The 17493-nt window shown below is 37.8% G+C and overlaps 3 protein-coding genes across 10 annotated transcripts; 2 read left to right on the top strand and 1 right to left on the bottom strand.

Annotated features, from left to right (window-relative positions):
* The first annotated feature begins 88 nt into the window (after nt 1-88).
* prmt7 (protein arginine methyltransferase 7) lies at nt 89-8139 on the top strand. The gene is made up of 17 exons (XM_079604049.1): nt 89-570; nt 862-898; nt 1196-1345; nt 1426-1534; nt 2373-2485; nt 2569-2798; nt 2883-3063; nt 3288-3412; nt 3520-3655; nt 3756-3839; nt 4512-4559; nt 4642-4731; nt 5217-5378; nt 5472-5546; nt 5657-5817; nt 6517-6613; nt 6785-8139. Exons 1-17 carry the CDS (start codon nt 470-472, stop codon nt 6941-6943), a joined length of 2058 nt encoding a protein of 685 aa, XP_079460175.1. The 5' UTR covers nt 89-469; the 3' UTR covers nt 6944-8139.
* Nucleotides 8115-12313, bottom strand: ciapin1 (cytokine induced apoptosis inhibitor 1). Of its 4 annotated transcripts, none has more exons than XM_079604055.1 (9): nt 12190-12313; nt 10065-10230; nt 9811-9954; nt 9642-9721; nt 9397-9565; nt 8959-9032; nt 8759-8877; nt 8598-8679; nt 8115-8516 (listed from the first exon to the last, which is right to left on the bottom strand). In XM_079604055.1, exons 2-9 carry the CDS (start codon nt 10219-10221, stop codon nt 8406-8408), a joined length of 936 nt encoding a protein of 311 aa, XP_079460181.1. In that variant the 5' UTR covers nt 10222-10230; nt 12190-12313; the 3' UTR covers nt 8115-8405. The 4 variants fall into 4 exon arrangements, with proteins under 4 accessions (XP_079460181.1, XP_079460180.1, XP_079460183.1 ...); XM_079604054.1 differs by having other exon boundaries at nt 10065-10227; nt 12190-12308; XM_079604057.1 differs by having other exon boundaries at nt 10065-10227; nt 12098-12252.
* Nucleotides 12278-17452, top strand: coq9 (coenzyme Q9 homolog). Of its 5 annotated transcripts, none has more exons than XM_079604052.1 (10): nt 12278-12546; nt 12841-12924; nt 13513-13699; nt 13812-13947; nt 14033-14175; nt 14945-15029; nt 15172-15276; nt 15359-15514; nt 15622-15675; nt 16999-17452. In XM_079604052.1, the coding sequence occupies exons 2-10, from the start codon at nt 12846-12848 to the stop codon at nt 17032-17034; spliced, it is 981 nt and encodes a 326-aa protein (XP_079460178.1). In that variant the 5' UTR covers nt 12278-12546; nt 12841-12845; the 3' UTR covers nt 17035-17452. The 5 variants fall into 5 exon arrangements, 4 of the variants coding, with proteins under 4 accessions (XP_079460178.1, XP_079460179.1, XP_079460177.1 ...); XM_079604053.1 differs by having other exon boundaries at nt 12278-12578; XR_013796559.1 differs by lacking the exon at nt 12278-12546 and having other exon boundaries at nt 12822-12924; nt 15622-15974; nt 16542-17452.
* Nucleotides 17453-17493: the final 41 nt, after the last annotated feature.

Here is a 17493-nt window from a genome sequence, read left to right as displayed (position 1 = left end):
CTAAATTGAATGCACAAACATTTGCTTTACAATCTACAATAAAAAAAACTTAGTTTTTTTACAAACCCAGGCCACCTATGACTGAGAAGGGAATCGCACTACAAAACTGATTGAGAGCTAAATAATGTTCAACAACAAGACAAGCAAGACTTTCTGGGCCCAACATTTCAAAAACAAGGACACCCAATCACTTACCTCGATTTAAAAGCGCCACTTTGACTAATATGTGAGCTGTTTCTTCGTTATTAAACACAAAACTTCAAAATTGCAAACCTAAAAGCATTTAAAGAAATTTTGGCAACGGCTGAAGGGAAGAAGCTTTATGTGGTCACGTGATCTTAGGGGCGTGACTTCTTGAAAAAACATGGCCGCGCCCGGAGAGATCATGTTGTATTAATCTATTTGTGAACGATCTAGACATTTATAGTACAAAAACATTCATAGTTTAGTGTGTTTACTTAAGACTGAAATGACAATGAAGACCTTTTGCGGTCGTGCAAATCCAACAACCGGAGCGCTGGACTGGGTTGAGGAAAGCGAGGAGTATGATTACCATCAGGAGATTGCGAGGTGTGTAATCCATCTCATGTAACATCACCATACTTACACACCAACTGATATTTGCCTCTTTATGTAGAAGTGATCAATGATACCTTTCCAAAAATGTAACTTTACAAAATGACGTGAAAATTCTAGACAGTGACTTGTTGCTATTGTTGTTCTAACACGTGGACGTGTCGGTAACTGTGCCAGAATATCAATTACACTTAATCGAATTGTAGTAATGTGCTATCCTGTCATGAGACAGGGAGTAAATTATTTGGACATTGCTTGACAATGGTTTGTGTGTCCCCTACCTAGGTCCTGCTATGCAGACATGCTCCACGATAAAGACAGAGTGAGTTTTGTTGCTGGATACATACATGCACATAATACAATTACATAAATAAATACTGTAAATCAAAATGATGGTTCTAAAAAAAATGTAGCTCCTATAAAGGAGGGCATTTTGCATTAAATTCATGTTCCATGTAAAAAAGAAAATCAGAATGACATGACAATTTACATTTTTTTGGTGAAAAATCAAGATTAGCTTAATTTGACATTTTCCTAAAGCATATGGACTGATTATGATCTGGTTTTAAACATAGAGTAACTTTGCTAAATTTGAATAATTCTGCCGTGTGTTCCTAAGAATGAGAAATACTACCAAGGCATTCGGGCAGCGGTGAGCAGAGTGAAGGCCCGCGGCGAACGGGTGGTGGTCCTGGACATCGGCACTGGGACGGGTCTGCTATCCATGATGGCTGTGACGGCTGGAGCCGACTACTGCTATGCTATAGAGGTACTTACTAATGCTGATGTATTGAATGTCGATTAATAAGATGGAATTTGGCTGAAGACAAAAATGTGAATACCACACAGGTGTTTAAGCCCATGGCACAGGCTGCCACTTCCATCACGGAGAGGAACGGCTTCTCAGACAAAATCAAGATCATCAACAAACACTCCACAGAAGTTACGGTTGGACCAGGTTAGATAACAATCATTATATTTATTATCCAGGTAGATTCAACAAGTACTATGCATTAGTGTTCAATAGTAGTGATTGTAAAACTGTACTGATAATAATTACAGTCATGAATTTTGATTGGTTGCAACAGCATTCAAGCAGTATTAAAATATAGGATAAAATGTATAGTATAACTACTACCTATTGAATATAATGTATCACTGTGCAGCACCAATAGGTACTTAAGGATTATTATAAATATAAAATATATATATATAAATGTATTAATAAATAATATTTTTTTCTATGATAAATATTTATGAAAATGTTGAAATTATATACCTGTCATTTGTATGTACTGTATATTGTATATATTTTTTTATATATATTTTATACGGAGCCCAGCACATGACATGCGGACATATGTATACGAAATACATACTTTTTCTCCCCAAGTCACAAGCGGAGCTCCGTAATTGAATACTTTCCATAAATAATAAATAATACTTTAAAATAATATTTTATTATATATTTATATGATTGTAATATTGCATTACATTTGTTATATTTTATATGTGTGTTATATAAATGTTATATTATATTTTATATAAATGTATATGTGTGTGTGTATATTTTATATATATATATATATATATATATATATATAATTTTTTTTATTATGAAATATAAAAATTATATTAAAAAATGTAAATATTTTATAAATTAATTTTATTATATATGTATGTGTCATACATGCATACATAAGCAACTTGAGTGCCATATTGTAAATATTGTAATGGACAGCCTCATTTGTATCACCTTGAATGTCTTGCAAATATAATAGAGTTTGTATCTGCAGATGGAGACATGCAAGAACGAGCAAACATCCTTGTCACGGAGCTGTTTGATACAGAGCTGATCGGAGAAGGCGCGTTGCCCAGCTATGAACATGCACACACACACCTTGTCAAGGTAAATAAATACAGTTGTAAATCGCATTTATACATTCTGCTGTGTCTTTTAAGTGTTTAATGCTGCTGCTCTCACTGGCACAGGCAGGTTGTGAAGCTGTGCCACACCGTGCCACGGTCTATTCCCAGCTGGTGGAGTCGGATATGCTGTGGAAATGGTCACAGATGCAACCCATAGACGTGGACGGGAACAAACTGCTGCCCTCTTCTGCTGTAGTGGAGTGTACAGGAGCGCCCTCTGTCTGTGACATCCAGCTTAGCCAGGTGTCTCCACAGTCTTTCACTCCCCTCGGGCCCATCTGCACCATGTTCAGGTACAAGTTTGGATGGTTGTTTAGCTCTCTAAATTAAAATGGGCCATTTGTTGCATAATTAACTGATCTATTTTTCCACTTCAGTGTTGATTTCAGCAAGCCGGTTAGCAGTGCTGCTCAGTCCTACACGGCACAGTTCAAGGCCCAGACCAGCGGGAGAGCACAGGTGGTCTTATCCTGGTGGGACATCGACATGGACCCTGATGGCAACATAGTGTGCACAATGGCCCCTAGTTGGACCTATTCAGAACCTCAAACTTACCCTGTAAGTACTCGTGCTTAGCTGATAATATTAATGAGCGAATTTCAAGAATCATCTTTGACATTAGTTTTTGAATGTCACAATGCTAAAAATTACGGTATTAATTGACAATAATATAAACATTTGGGGTGGGATGTCTTTGGAAAAGGCCCCTCTGATATGAACACTGTATTACTTTGACTTGGTATAACTATATTTGATAATATCTTGCATCATGTGATGTACAGTGGAGGGATCACTGGATGCAGAGTGTCTACTTCCTCCCTGCAGAGAAGAATGTTTCAGAAGGAGAAGAGCTGAGCTTAATCGTCTCCCATGATGACTACAGTCTGTGGTACAACCTCACGAACAGGTAAAGAGGCTTTCGATCAGTGTTTTAGACAGATAACATGCCCTCGGTTTTAAACGGAACTGTCTATGAGGAAGACGGTATTACATTTTTGACAGTCTGTCTTTTAGTGAACAAAATGTTGTCAAAGAGGCGCAGTTTCGGCCATCCTGCAGCTGTCAGGCCCACCTGGTCTGGACAAGGCCTCGCTTCGGGGAACTAAACGACGAACAGAGGACTGAGAGTTATGTGAACGCATTACGCAGTGTAAGTTATACTTTTACATTCACTGTTGATTTATGTGAGCTTGAAGTGCTGCTTTCTGGCGATGGCTCATAGTTGAGTGTGTTTGCATGTATGCTTGCAGATTCTGAAACCAGACAGTGTGTGTTTATCTGTCAGTGATGGGAGCCTGTTGCCTATTTTTGCTCATCTGCTTGGATCTAAAAAGGTGAGTAGCCCATGTGTTTGCTTGAGTCTTAAGATTCACAAATTTAGGTCTGCTTCAAAACCCGGCGATCTGCCTTCTCCCTACACAGACAGTCGCCTTCTGAGGCAGCATCATGGAAACTCATAATTAAATCAAGAAATTATAAGCAACTCTATACACCACATGCCTTGCAATTGACCAACACTGTTTGATGATAGCATGATACTAAACTAACAATTCAATATTTTTAGTGAGTAAATTATACATTTTTAAGTAAACTATAAGCAACTGCACTACACGACTTACAGTTGATTTCAGTAGAGTTGGATGTTAGCATGTTGCTAAGATAATGATGCAATATTAGGTAAATAATTTCTTAGTCAAACTGAACCATTTTTATAATTTTTATATACATTAAGTAAATTATAAGCAACTACACGATTTTCAATTGAATTGACCAATATAGTTTGATGTTAGCTTGTTGCTAAGCTAACAATGCAATATTGGGTATCTGTTTTAAGTGAAAATGAACTATATATAACAAGTAAATTATACATTTTAAGTAAATTATAGTGCAACTTAATGTAGTATTGAAAGCATGCATATGACACCTTAAAATACTGTCTAGTTAGGCAGCTTACTAAGTTTTGAAACAGAACATACTGAATATGAATCTTTCTTTCTTTCTTCCAGGTGTTTAGTTTGGAAAACTCCGGAATGGCAAAGCAAGTGATTGAACAGGTGAGATTTTGAAGCTAAAAAAGAATTGCCTACCTGAGTTCAGACAGGATTGGTTCTGAAACATTTGATCTCCTGCTCACAGGTGCTACATACTAACTCACTGAAGCATGGTGTACAGCTGCTGGGAATACGACCCGAGCAACTCTCATTGGCTGATTTGGAAGGAAATCAGGTACGAACTAAATGAATCTGTGTATACACCATTATACCCACTTTATATGTACTTTACATGTATTTGTTGACTTGATTTGAAGCCTCTGCAGAATCTGACTTTATCACATATTTTAGCAAGGATACATTCAATTGTGACAGTAAAGGCATTTAAAATGTTACTAAAGTTTGTGAATATCAAACAAATGTATCGACTTTTCACAACAATATTAAGCAGCACAATTTTTTTTTTTTTGTCAGCATTGATAATGGTAAGAAATGTTTCTTGAGCAGCAAATCAACATATTTAAATGATTTCTGAAGGACCATGTGACACTGAAGACTGGAGTAATGGTGCTGAAAATTCAGCTTTGCATCACAGGAATTAATTATATTTTAAAAGATATGAAAATGGAAACGTTATTTTTAACTTGTAATACAATTTCCACAATATTTTGGTTTTTACTTTTTTTGATGAAATAAATGCAGCTTGATATCCCCCTTCAGATTTCCGTATTGATGGGAGAGCCCTACTTCAGCACCAGTCTTCTGCCGTGGCACTCTCTGTTCTTCTGGTATTGTCGCACCGCTGTTGCCCAGCTGCTTCTGCCCAACGCTGCCATCCTGCCTCGTGCCGCCACACTTTACATAACCGCTGTTGAATTTCAGGTCAATTATTTATTTTGGATACATGTCGGATATACTAACTTCTGTATTACACATTTGCAGACTAAATGTGTAATTTTTTAAATTTTTAATCAGGATCTGTGGCGAATCCGAGTTCCCTGCGGCACTTGTGAGGGCTTTGACGTCAGTCCTATGGATGAGATGATTCAGGTAAGCACTAGTTACAGGTTTTTGGTCTGAACTCAGTCTTGAATTCAACAATTAACATGACATTTTAATGCAGTTGATTAACATGCTTTTGCGATTAACTCCACCCACAGCGATCTTTGGATTTCCGTGAATCCTGGGAGGCAGAGCCACACCCACTCTGGGAATACCCCTGTCGTGCCCTAACAAAACCACGTCCAGTCATGACGTTTGACTTCACACAATGTGTTCCTGAGCAACCAATCAACAGTGATGGAACTGTGCCATTTACAGGGTAAAACGAACATATTATAACTTAATATATTACATAATATAATTATTATGTGTAATATTTTATATCACATGTTAATATAAATAACGTTTATATTACTGTATAAAATATATTATTGAAATACACTACTTTTCAAATGTTTGTGGTTGATACGATTTTTGGAAAGAAGTCTCTTCTGCTCATCATGGCTGCATTTATTTGATCAGAAAATAAATTTATATTGTGAAATATTATTACAATTTAATGTATTAAATGTATATTAAAATGTATTTTAACTCTGTGATGGAAAAGCTGAATTTTCAGCAGTCATTCCTCCACATGATCCTTCAGAAATCATTCTAATATGCTGATTTGTTAAAGCATTTCTTATTATTATGAATGTTGAAAAAGAGTAAAACTGCAAAACTTTTCTTTAGGATTCTTTCAAAATCTAAATACCAGCATTTATTATTCCATTCCTCATTCTTTTCTACTATTATAAATGTCTTTACTGGCATTTCTTATTATTTTAATGCATCCTTGCAGAATCGTAGTATTAATTTATTTTACAAAAATTCTTACTGTCTCTTTCTTACGGAAACTTTTAAGCAGTAACGTAAATAATATATATAAAAATATATATAATTAAAAACACATGCCTAATAGATATTGTATTAGTGATGCTAGCTACAACAGCGCTCTTACCCGATACTGATGTTTCAGGAGAGGACGCTGTCACGGTGTCGTCCTCTGGATGGAGTATCAGCTGACTGAGGACGTCACCGTAAGCATGGGCCTAACCAAGCCAGTCAGTGAAGAGGTATTTGCTAAATATTATCTTGTTTATTGTACAAACAATATTCCATTGAAATTCAGATGAAATTTCAGTCTTTGTAAAAATGTTTTAATGCAAATTCAAATAATACAGTAATAATCAGGTGTCACTCTCCTGGCCTATTCACCTTAATGTTTTTTTTTTCTCATTTAACAGGGAGCTTGTGTGTGGAACCCACACCGGAAACAAGGAGTGTTCTTCTTCAGATCTGTGAGGGAAACTTCTGGGAATGGAAGGGAAGATCTTTCCTACAATTTAACCTTTGAACCTCATACTGGTGACATTAAAATGGACTTCTCTGTCACCGAACCTTGACCAATGACAATGATCAAGACTCTAGGTGAATTAGGTCATCAGTTGTTTGCATTTTATTCCAAGACATTGCTTATCCAAAGTGTTTTAATGACTGTGAACTTTTACACCACACTATTCAAATGTTCACAGTGGTGATGATTTAGTAACTTATCTAGACAATCTGATGTATAATAAGGATTTTAAATACATCAGATCAGAGATATTACTTTGTGTCGTTTGCAGATTCATTCTGATTGAATACTATATAGTAATAGTTCAAACTGTATGGCACTACACAAGTCCCATGATGCTGTTTAAAGTAGTGATCATATGAAATGGGTTGAATATACACCGATGAGCCAACTCATTGTGACCACCTGCCTAATATGCAGTTCGTCCTCCGCGTGCTGCTGAAACAGCACCGACCCACCGAGGAATGGACTTTATAAGACTCCTGAAGGTGTCCTGTGTTCCAGCACATCCCAGATGTTCAATTGGATTGAGATCTGGGAAATTTTGAGGCCAAGGCAACACCTTGAACTCTTCATCATCTTCCTCAATCCATTCCAGAACAATGTGTGCATTATCCTGCTGAAAGAAGCCACTTCCACCAGGGAACACCATTGTCATGAAGGGGTGTCCCCGTGATGTAAAAAGGAACTCATCGGACCTTCTTCCATTGTTCTAAGGTCTAGTTCCGACGCTCGTGCGCCCATTGTAGGTGCTTTCAATGGTGGACGGGTCATCATGGACACTGATTGGTCGCTGGCTACGCAGTAGAGTGTGATGCACTGTGTGTTGACATATTCCTCCTGTAACCATCATTAAAAATTAGTGTGACTGTGTGCCACAGTAGACCTTAAGTTGGCTCGGACCAGACAGCTTTCATTGCCCTTGTGCATCGATGAGCCTTGTGCGCCCGACATCCTGTCGCCGGTTTGTGGTTTGTGCCTCCTCGGACCTCTGTTGGTAAATTATCACCACTACCCAGACCTTAATATATGGGTCCTTGTTAGGAGATGATCAACAATATTCGTTTCACCGGTGACTGTGCATAATGCTCTCTTATCAGTATATATGAATACATAAGGCAAAAGTCCATGTATTATTTTAACAAATTTTATTAAGCATTTCATTTTAGCTTAAAATAATAACTCTACAGTACACTATACAGAAGGCAAACTACTTTGGATTTTCAAATAAAACAAAATTTACTCAAAACGGACTTTACTTGCTTATACATAAAGATGAGACTGATATAATCCAGAGATTCATATTTTCGACATAGTCAGTGATCTCTCTCTGAATACTGTTTGACATATTTAAAGAATACAAATCTGATGGTAAGAGATGTTTACAACCAAACCAATCAATTTACAGAAATGACACAGAACTGTGTCCCTGTTAATTACACAGATGGAAATGTAATCTGGGCCTTGATGTTGCAGAATCATAACGGAATGTAATAAAGTCTCAAAAGTGTCTATGCATCAGCTATATCAGTGCTGGCCAGCAGAACCTTCTCTCCAGGTTTGAAGGCAGGCATGCCTAGATATGGACAGCTGGCACATCGAAAGGCATCGCCCAGATAACACTAGAGAGATAAGAAAAATAAGTCTTAATTTATACAAAACTTCTAAATACAAAGAAATAATTTAATGATAGAAATACATACACTTCCACAGGCTGATTTGGGCTGGCTGGCTTTCTGAGCGGCTTTACTCTCCTGTTCCAATTCATCAGCAAGACCACAAGTGCTACAGACCAAGAACAGTCCTGTTAGTAGATGGATACAATGTTTACAGCTTTATATGTTGTTTAATTTGAGGTAATCACCAGTTTTTGCAGGCTTTTTTCTTCTTTTTGGAGTCATCTCCGCAGGAGGCCTTGAGGGAGGACGGGTCAGGCTTCTTCAGATCATCAGCATCTAAAAGTGCATCTGAATCCACCAAATCCTAGAGAAGTGAAGGAGCAAAACAACATGCTCAGTATGGGTTCTTCACAAAAGGCACAAGACTGAATAGATCATTACATACCACATCATCGTCATCAATATCATTGGCTGATAGAGTCCACTTCTGTGCAGTGCTTGGATCAAGAGCGGGCTTCTCTGCAGAAAGCAAGTGTTGTGAATGCATTGATTTGCCCAATTTTAATTGATTGATACATCAACATGAAACATCATTCAAAACCTTGTATAAAGTAAAACGTAATTATAACCCAACGCGTCGCTTCCCCACCATTGGCAAAATTCTCCAAGTGGAGATTTTTGTGGAAATGATCAAAAAAGCTGGCGGTGGCCGGCAACTTTTTCAAATAAATGCTGGCAGGGAAAGTGTTCACTTGTCCACTGCAAAAACAATATCTTTGAATAACGGTGTGAGGAATCAAGCACAATAAGACCAGAATACGTTCATGGGGTCAATTTTGACCTTGTGTTGCATTTAATGCGGAAGTGCTTAAAAACCACAGACCTGTCTTAGTTGTTTTCTTGCCAAAGGAAAGCTTCAGTTGCGTCGAGGATCCGACCTCAAAGTTAGGTTTAGATGCTGACATTCGCACCCTTGAAAGCGTGTTTCCCTGGAACCCTGAGCGCTCTCTCAGAGATGCGGCTGCTTCTGGGCTCAGCGGCTCCGTCTTCACCTGTGAAAATGTGTACATGTTATATACTACCCCAGTCCTACACTGAATCAACTCAGGAAAATCACTGGATGCTGACCTCTGTGACAGACATTAATCCACACAGTTTAAGAGCTGACATCAGTTTCCCAGCGGTCCTCACACTGCTGTCTTCAGAACCTGAGAAGAAACGTTACAAGGCGAACTGTCAGCACTGATTCTTTCCACTCGAGGATGCTGTACAGACTGTGGCGTTCTGAATTCGATACCTGTTACTGGCTCTTCTAGCACAAGTTTCCCTCCAGGTTTCATCACTCTGGCGATCTCAGCCAGGATTTCAGAACTGTGGATTGGTGAGCTATCAGCCAGAAGGCCTGAGAGAACCCAGTCATAACTTGAAGGTGCATTAGAAGCTAAAACAGACAGATGCGAGGTATGTTAACATTTTGGGGAAAATATTCCTTTAATTCTTTAACTCAAGCATAAGAGTTTATTACTTGCAAGTCTCAGTCTGTGTACTTACAAAGTTGTAGTCTCTCCATGTTCTCCAAAGACACCAGACTCTGGTTACCAACAATAGAGCCAATAGTTTCAGCAAACTCCTTGAGTGCAGCGGGAGATGATGTCTGAGTCCATACCAGCAGCACCCTGTCCCCCTCCTTCAGTCCAAGGTCTGCCATCACCTGCTACTGGTAATAAATAAATATATAAACATTACTATTTTAATGCTTTTGAAAGAAGTATTTTATGCTCATCAAGCCTGCATTTATTTGATCAAAATTACAGAAAGAAACCCTGTAATATTGGGAACTATTATTACAATTCAAAATAATGGTTTTGTATTTTAATATACTTTAAAATATAATTTATTTTTGTCATGCAAAGCTGATTATTCAGCATCATTCCTCCAGTCTTCAGTGTCACATGATCCTCCAGAAATCATTCTAATATGCTGATTTATAATCTATTTTGGAAACAGTTGTGCTGCTTTTTTTTTTTTTTTTTTACAATCTTTTAAGCAGCACAATAGAAAAAATATTAAGAAGCACAACTATTTCCAATCTTGATAATAAATCAGCATATTAGAACATACCTGTCAACATTTGGGTACTAAAATACGGGAGATCTGAACGGGGGGGGGGGGGGGGGGGGGGGATGTTGCTTGGTTAGAAACAAAAAAAAATTATGTGATTACTCACGATAAAAAAACCTTGTTTTTTATATATTTTATAATGTCATAATTTCACATTTAATCTCCAAATTAATGTAGAAACAACAAAGACAGTATATTTTAAATATTTGTCTAAAAGGTAGGAAATATACAGAAATTTTATTCAGTTATCAAACAGTTTGCACTGCATAAATGTTAAATTATACATAGATTAATCATTATTAAAGTTACAAATGTTCTTTTGTCAAGAGCAGTGAGTGTTTTTCTCTGTTCCCTTTGTTCTGTGATTAACTTTACTGACAGAAAGATTTTTTTGGCTACTGTGTCTTTAAGAGCAGTCGCTGCTGACAGAGAGAGACGCACGCGGATCTCACACGCGCCTCATTCTCTCACAACTCTTCTTTATGTTCATTTAAAACTATTTAACTAATTTAAGAGTGCTCAGTCTGCTCTTATGAGGATACTCGACAAAACGGACATTTTTGCAGAATTGTGTGTTCTCGATTTTGGCGCTCAATTTGTCTTTGCCGTGAATGGTTTAAAAGCATTTGCAAGAATACAAGCGCATCATATAATGAAACGCCAGCCAAAGGATGACAGAAAAAACGGATGCTGCGTTAATTACGTGAAATATTTACCACGGAGTCTTCTCCTCCCATTTCTACCAGTGATCGCTTTATTCAACTTCCCGCGTCGATCTGCGCACGTCAACAGCGCTACTGAGTTGTAGGTTGCCAGGTTGAGCTCACAAATGGGTTGAAATGTGTATGATGTGTTGATTGCGCGAGTAGGATGGGTTTCATACAAGATCTGACAACTGGGCAACCTTGGAATAATATATTGATGTGATTATTCATATAACAACGTTTGGGAACACAAATTACGGGAGTTTCACGGGAGAAAGGACAAAACGGGAGGGGGGCGGGAGATGGGTGTGAAATACGGGAGAGTCCCGGTGAAAACGGGAGTGTTGACAGGTATGTATTAGAATGATTTCTGAAGGATCATGTGCCACTGGAGACTGGAGGAATGCCTGATGAAAATTCAGCTTTGCATCAAATAAATAAATTATATTTTAAAGTAGCCTATATTAAAATAGAAAACCATTATTTTAAAATGTAAAAAAAATCCAATATCACGGTTTCCAAACTTTTGACAGGTACTGTATGTATATATTCCTTTAGCAGACTAGCTCATAATCAGATACATGTATTAAGTTGTATCTCTTTGCCCGATTCTGTCCCAGTTACACTAACCATTACAAATTACTATTTACAGTAAGATCTGCTGCATCATGGTGACAATGCCGTTATAACACAACGTAAACAGACACCATTGTGCATCTGAGACCACCTTGCCAATGTAACAAAACAGCTTTAACGTACCATTCAGTTCAGCCAAATATCAGAAAACCCATCCACACAACAGAATGTTCACAAAGACAAGTCTTCTGAACAATAATAAACAGATGTCCCACCTGTTTATCGCGTCAAAAAATGTTTTTCCAACACCGGTCACGATGGACGTCGCAACTTGTTATGTAGGTGTCGCGCTTGGATGACGACGACATCATCTGCTGTTAGAATAAACCAAACCACTAGAATGGCAATCCACGTCTTGGCCTATAAACGTTCACTGATTGATTAGTACAATGGATAGTAAACCCGGTTTTCATGTATCAACTCTTTACTGTGTATTATCAATTTAATGGACATACAAAATTCGTTTTTGAGGTATTAAGTATTGCTCAGTTGACGACTTTGTTACGTGGTACGCGTGGTACATTTAGCTTTTCTCCGCGCTGACTACAGTTGGCCAATCATCGTCGTTTGTGGTGTGTGTAATACATTTACAAAGAATACTTAGGTGGATAAACATTTGTTGAGTGTGTCTGATTGTATTACATTTTAATTATTTCATTATATTTGTATATTTGTATCATTCATTGGATGTGCTTCATAGTGTACCGACAGTGCGACATAATTGTATTAAGGTTTGAATGCGGATCAACGGCGAATTGCCCTGTTTGGGCCACCAAGAGCCCCCTAGAGGAAGAATGATTTTAGCAAGAGATAATGGCGACATTTTTGTAATTTTTTTTACTGTCTATGCATTTGTAATCATATAGCATGCATGCGCAGTCTGTGGTTGGATATGGCGGCGCTGGTTAGAGGACTGAGAGCTGGAAGGGTCTTGCGGGGTCTCGGCAGCGGTAAGCGGGGGACAGTGGCAGGGCTTCGGGCATTAGCGTTTTAGTTTAAAAACTTGACAGTAGTTACACATGACATGCAGCTACCGAGGGTGTATCTTGTAAATAGTTCTGCCTGCTTCCAAGTAAGGCAAATGTAAGTCAGCTGGGCGACTAGAGAAGGTGACCATGAAGGGCAGGATTGCGTGTGCAAACAAACAAAAAGTGCACATGATGACAATCCATAACAATTGAAGGTTGTGTAATTCAGCTTGATGGCAAATGCGTATTGAAATAATGGTGAACATCAACTGAAACGTGTGCAATTGCATTACATAGAGATAAGCTTTCCCAAATGTTTTTTCAAAAGTAAACGATTTGCAAAGCAGGAAATACAACTGAATGCTAAAATATTAACCCTTGTTTGAGATTGTTTCACTTTTATGAATCTGATCAATTATAATAAGTAAAGAAACTGAAGGCTCAGCAGTGCAGATTTTTTAAAATGTTGGATTGCAAAGCTTTTATTACTAGAGTATAGAGCGTGTTTTATGATCTAATTCTAGAGTGTTTTGTTGCATGGTAATTATTTTATGTTATGCACTATTACAGTTCAAGGCATAGTCAGTCCCCAGTGCAGAAATGTGAGACGTGGATTCCATCGTGCCACCCTGTTACGATTGGCCGATGACTCTAAAAGTGGCACATCTGTACCACCTCCATCCTTCCATGAGGTTCCCACAGCTGGAGAGAGCTCTTCTTCTTCAGAACCTTTAGAAGATGGCCAGCCGAACACCAGGTTAGAGCCCCAATCCTCCAGACCTGATGGAATATAAGAATTGAGTTAAATTCGTCATACATGGATCAACCCTGCTGTCATTTAATCTAACCTAGTTAATTTGGCATCTCAGTTATCAAGATCAGAGTGGCGAACACGGCGAAGACTACGAGACGGAAGAGCAGCTCCAGGTTCGCATCCTGACCTCGGCTCTGGAGTTCGTTCCGGAGCACGGCTGGACTGTGGAGGCCATCGCAGCCGGAGCAGAGGTTTGTTTCTTAAAGTTAAAGAAAACCTCAAGTATTGTAAATATTATTAGACAGTATAACAGTAATTATATGCTTTGTGATTCAGACTCTTGGCCTGTCATCAGCTTCCACTGGGATGTTCAACAATGGAGCCGGAGACTTGGTCCTGCATTTCGTTGCACAGTGTAACGCTCAACTTGCCGAGACATTGGCAGAGCAACATAACCTGGTCCAGCTTGGCCAGGCGGAGTGAGTTTGTTATAATTCGTTATTCAAGATTTGTGTCATTGTTAAGGTGTGAATAACAGGGGTTAAGAAGCCACCCCTAAAAACTGCATTTTATATTGATTTTTTTAAATGGAAATTTGTATGGATGTGAGACGTGGATTTCATCGTGCAGCCCTTTCCAATGAGTCTAGTCTAAAGTGACTTAAATCTCCTTGTGTTGAATTTTTTTTAATAGATGTTTATTTAGAATTTTTATATAGATTTTTTTTTATTTTGTTATATAAATTTCAATATTATGTTATATTGTATTGTTGTGGATTTAAGTTTTTATGTACATTTGGACATATTATAGCTACATATTATATTATTGTGGATTTATTTATAATTATTTTGGGTAAATGATAATATCAGTGGTTTATTTATGATTATTTTGGCTAAATTATTATATCAGTTACTTTTTATGTAAAAAACATAACATTATATTACATTTTATTATTGTGGAGTTATTTATGTCAATTTGTCCCCCTACATATATTATATTATATTGGATTTATTTATTCCAGATTATTTGGGGTAAATGATAATATCACTGGTTTTAGTTGTTTTATTTTGTTGTAATTGAAATTACGGGAATTAATCATGCTTGAATGCTTATTTGAATATATAATATTATAGTGCGGATAAATAATTATAAATATAATCCATTGTGAGTTCAGTTGTTGTAAATGTAAATGAATTAAAATGTTTAGGTGTTGTAATTAAAACCTGCATGTATTTTTGTATGTGTTAGATCAAAGGAAACGGCAGAGTTTCTGAGAGACGCAGTAGAGATGAGACTGCGGATGTTGATTCCTTATATTGACACGTGGCCTCAGGTATGCGCTGCCTCGTGCAGACTCCTCTCTCAAAACCTAAACTTCAAATGCTCAATCTTTAATAAGCAATCATTTATAATACAATCAAAAATATGCAAGTAAGAAAGAAACACTGTTGTTTATGTCTCCTCTGCCTTTGCAGGCCATGAGCATCCTACTACTGCCACACAACATCCCCGACAGCCTGAAGCACCTGTCCACGATGGTGGATGACGTCTGGTACTACGCAGGCGATCGCTCGACAGACGTGAGTGGCTTCTCTGATCTCACTCGCCACCGTCCTCCTTGCTTTGGTCTGCTCATCCACCTGTATGTCTTCTCTGTCTTAGATGAACTGGTACACGCGGCGGGCGGCACTGACCGGGATCTTTAACACCACAGAGCTGGTGATGGTGCAGGACTCGTCTCCTGACTTTGAAGAGACATGGGACTTCCTCGACAATCGCATAAAGGATGTAGTTAACATGGCGAACACGGCTAAACAGGTTAACTGATGAAAGACAGACTAAACTGCCATTTTTTGTGATATTTCGCTCCCAAAATGTGATCAGCTATTATTACTAATATACTGGGTAATCTTTGTTTGGTTTAGGTGCAAGCCACAGGAGAAGCCTTGGTTCAGGGACTCATGGGAGCCGCAATTACGGTAACCATGCTAAAATACAATTTCCAGATAGAAATATATTAGCCCTAAATTAGTGCAAAAAAAATTAAATTAGCCCCTAATACCAAGTCTGCTATTTCAAGTTGATGGTATTTTAGTGATTAAAATAAAATAAAATATGCTTAAGGGTACTTTTACAGGACAACGGTGTACTAAAAATGAAAGTTTATCTTTAGCATTAACTCTTTCCCTACCATTTGTGGGAATGTGATGTAGGATATAAGGTATTTTATAAATCACACACTATAAATATGATAAAGAAGCAGAAACAGATAGTTGCAGTAAAGGAAGATATTTTAATAAGTTGAAGAAACAATAATGATTTGTGACACACACACACACACTTTCTCTCTCTCTCTCTCTCTCTCTCTCTCTCTCTCTCTCTCTCTCTCTCTCTCTCTCTCTCTCTCTCTCACACACAAACACACTCGATTTGCGCATCGCCGTCATGTGTGTATTACACAGAATGCTTGTATCTGATAACCGAGAAGCTCTTGTAATTATTAACGTTACTTTACCCCACCTCTCCATGCCGAGTGATGCAGTAAACATAGCCTAGCTAACGTTAGCTGGCTACGATTTCAGTCCAGTAATATCAAAGATCCTTGCTCGTTCTCAATTATCTGGTAATATTCTATTCACAAAATACAACCAAAAGTACGGTAATGTTAAAATGTACTTGTGAAAAGTAATCCCGGGCCCTATTTGCGCTGGTCCGCCGATTAGAACAGGAAAATGCTCCACAGTGCTCTCGAATCTAACTGCTGCTAAGCAACGAAACTAGGAGTACGACCGGTTTAAGATGGCGGCCGTATTTCTCGGTGCCCAGCAGCCAATAGGGCATCTAGTCTCTATATAATATCTATGGTTAAAACGATCACCGACTAAACAGTGTATTCTGCTGCCAGGCCAGTAGTTGGCGATGTCACCTTGTAAAGAATCACTACATGCCTATAGATTGAACACGTAATACACGCATGCATAACGCCACTGTTTTCACTTATTTGCATTTTGTGACAATTAAATTATAGTTTTCAAAAACTTACACTTTGATACCTGTTTTAAAAGTTTGCTTTTTTAGGCCCCCGAAACGCCGTTGTCGTGTACCGGTAAATGAAAGGCCAAAATGCATAAAAAGTTTTCAGTTTTTAGTTGAAAATGGTTTGAATTTTAATTAGGTAAATATTACAAATATTTTTATGTTATTAAATGTTTAATGCTAGAACATTACAAAATCACTGACGCCATAATATTTTATTTATTAATTTTATTTAATTTTTAATAGTAAGTTTTCTTTTCTTACAGCTGAAGAACCTAACAGGGATGAACCAGAGACGATGAGTTCCTTCTGATGTTCCTGTCTTTGTTTTGTCTTGTCTTCTACTCACTGACTCCTCGGCCAAGCAGTGTAAATGTCTGACAGCTGACTCACCCACTCTAAACCAACTAAACATGATAAAATGATCACAAAGAAAGTGTTTGTGCTACTATACAGGGTCGATAATCACACCCTTAGCACTTTTAAATGGGTCAGCTGTGCCATACCTAATACTTCTGTTTGTATCGTAACCCGAGCCCAATGAGGAGACAGTTTTCCTTTCAGACATTGCAGTCTGCTGCCACACTTTCTGCATTTGTAAAAAGAAAAAAGAAATAATATGAATGTAAATTGTATTTGAGTCTTATGTTCTTACAGTTTGTGTCTGACTCATTGGCGAGTCCCTCATTAAAATAAATAAAGGGTAACCTATTTACAGAACAGTGTCTTAGTCTGTTATTTTTTATGTTGCAGATTCGACA

The sequence above is a fragment of the Phoxinus phoxinus genome, assembly GCF_949152265.1.
Source record: "Phoxinus phoxinus genome assembly, chromosome: 25".
Classification (NCBI taxonomy): Eukaryota; Metazoa; Chordata; class Actinopteri; order Cypriniformes; family Leuciscidae; genus Phoxinus; species Phoxinus phoxinus.
Note: the sequence above shows the minus strand (reverse complement) of the source record. Positions and strands in the feature narration are given on the sequence as shown.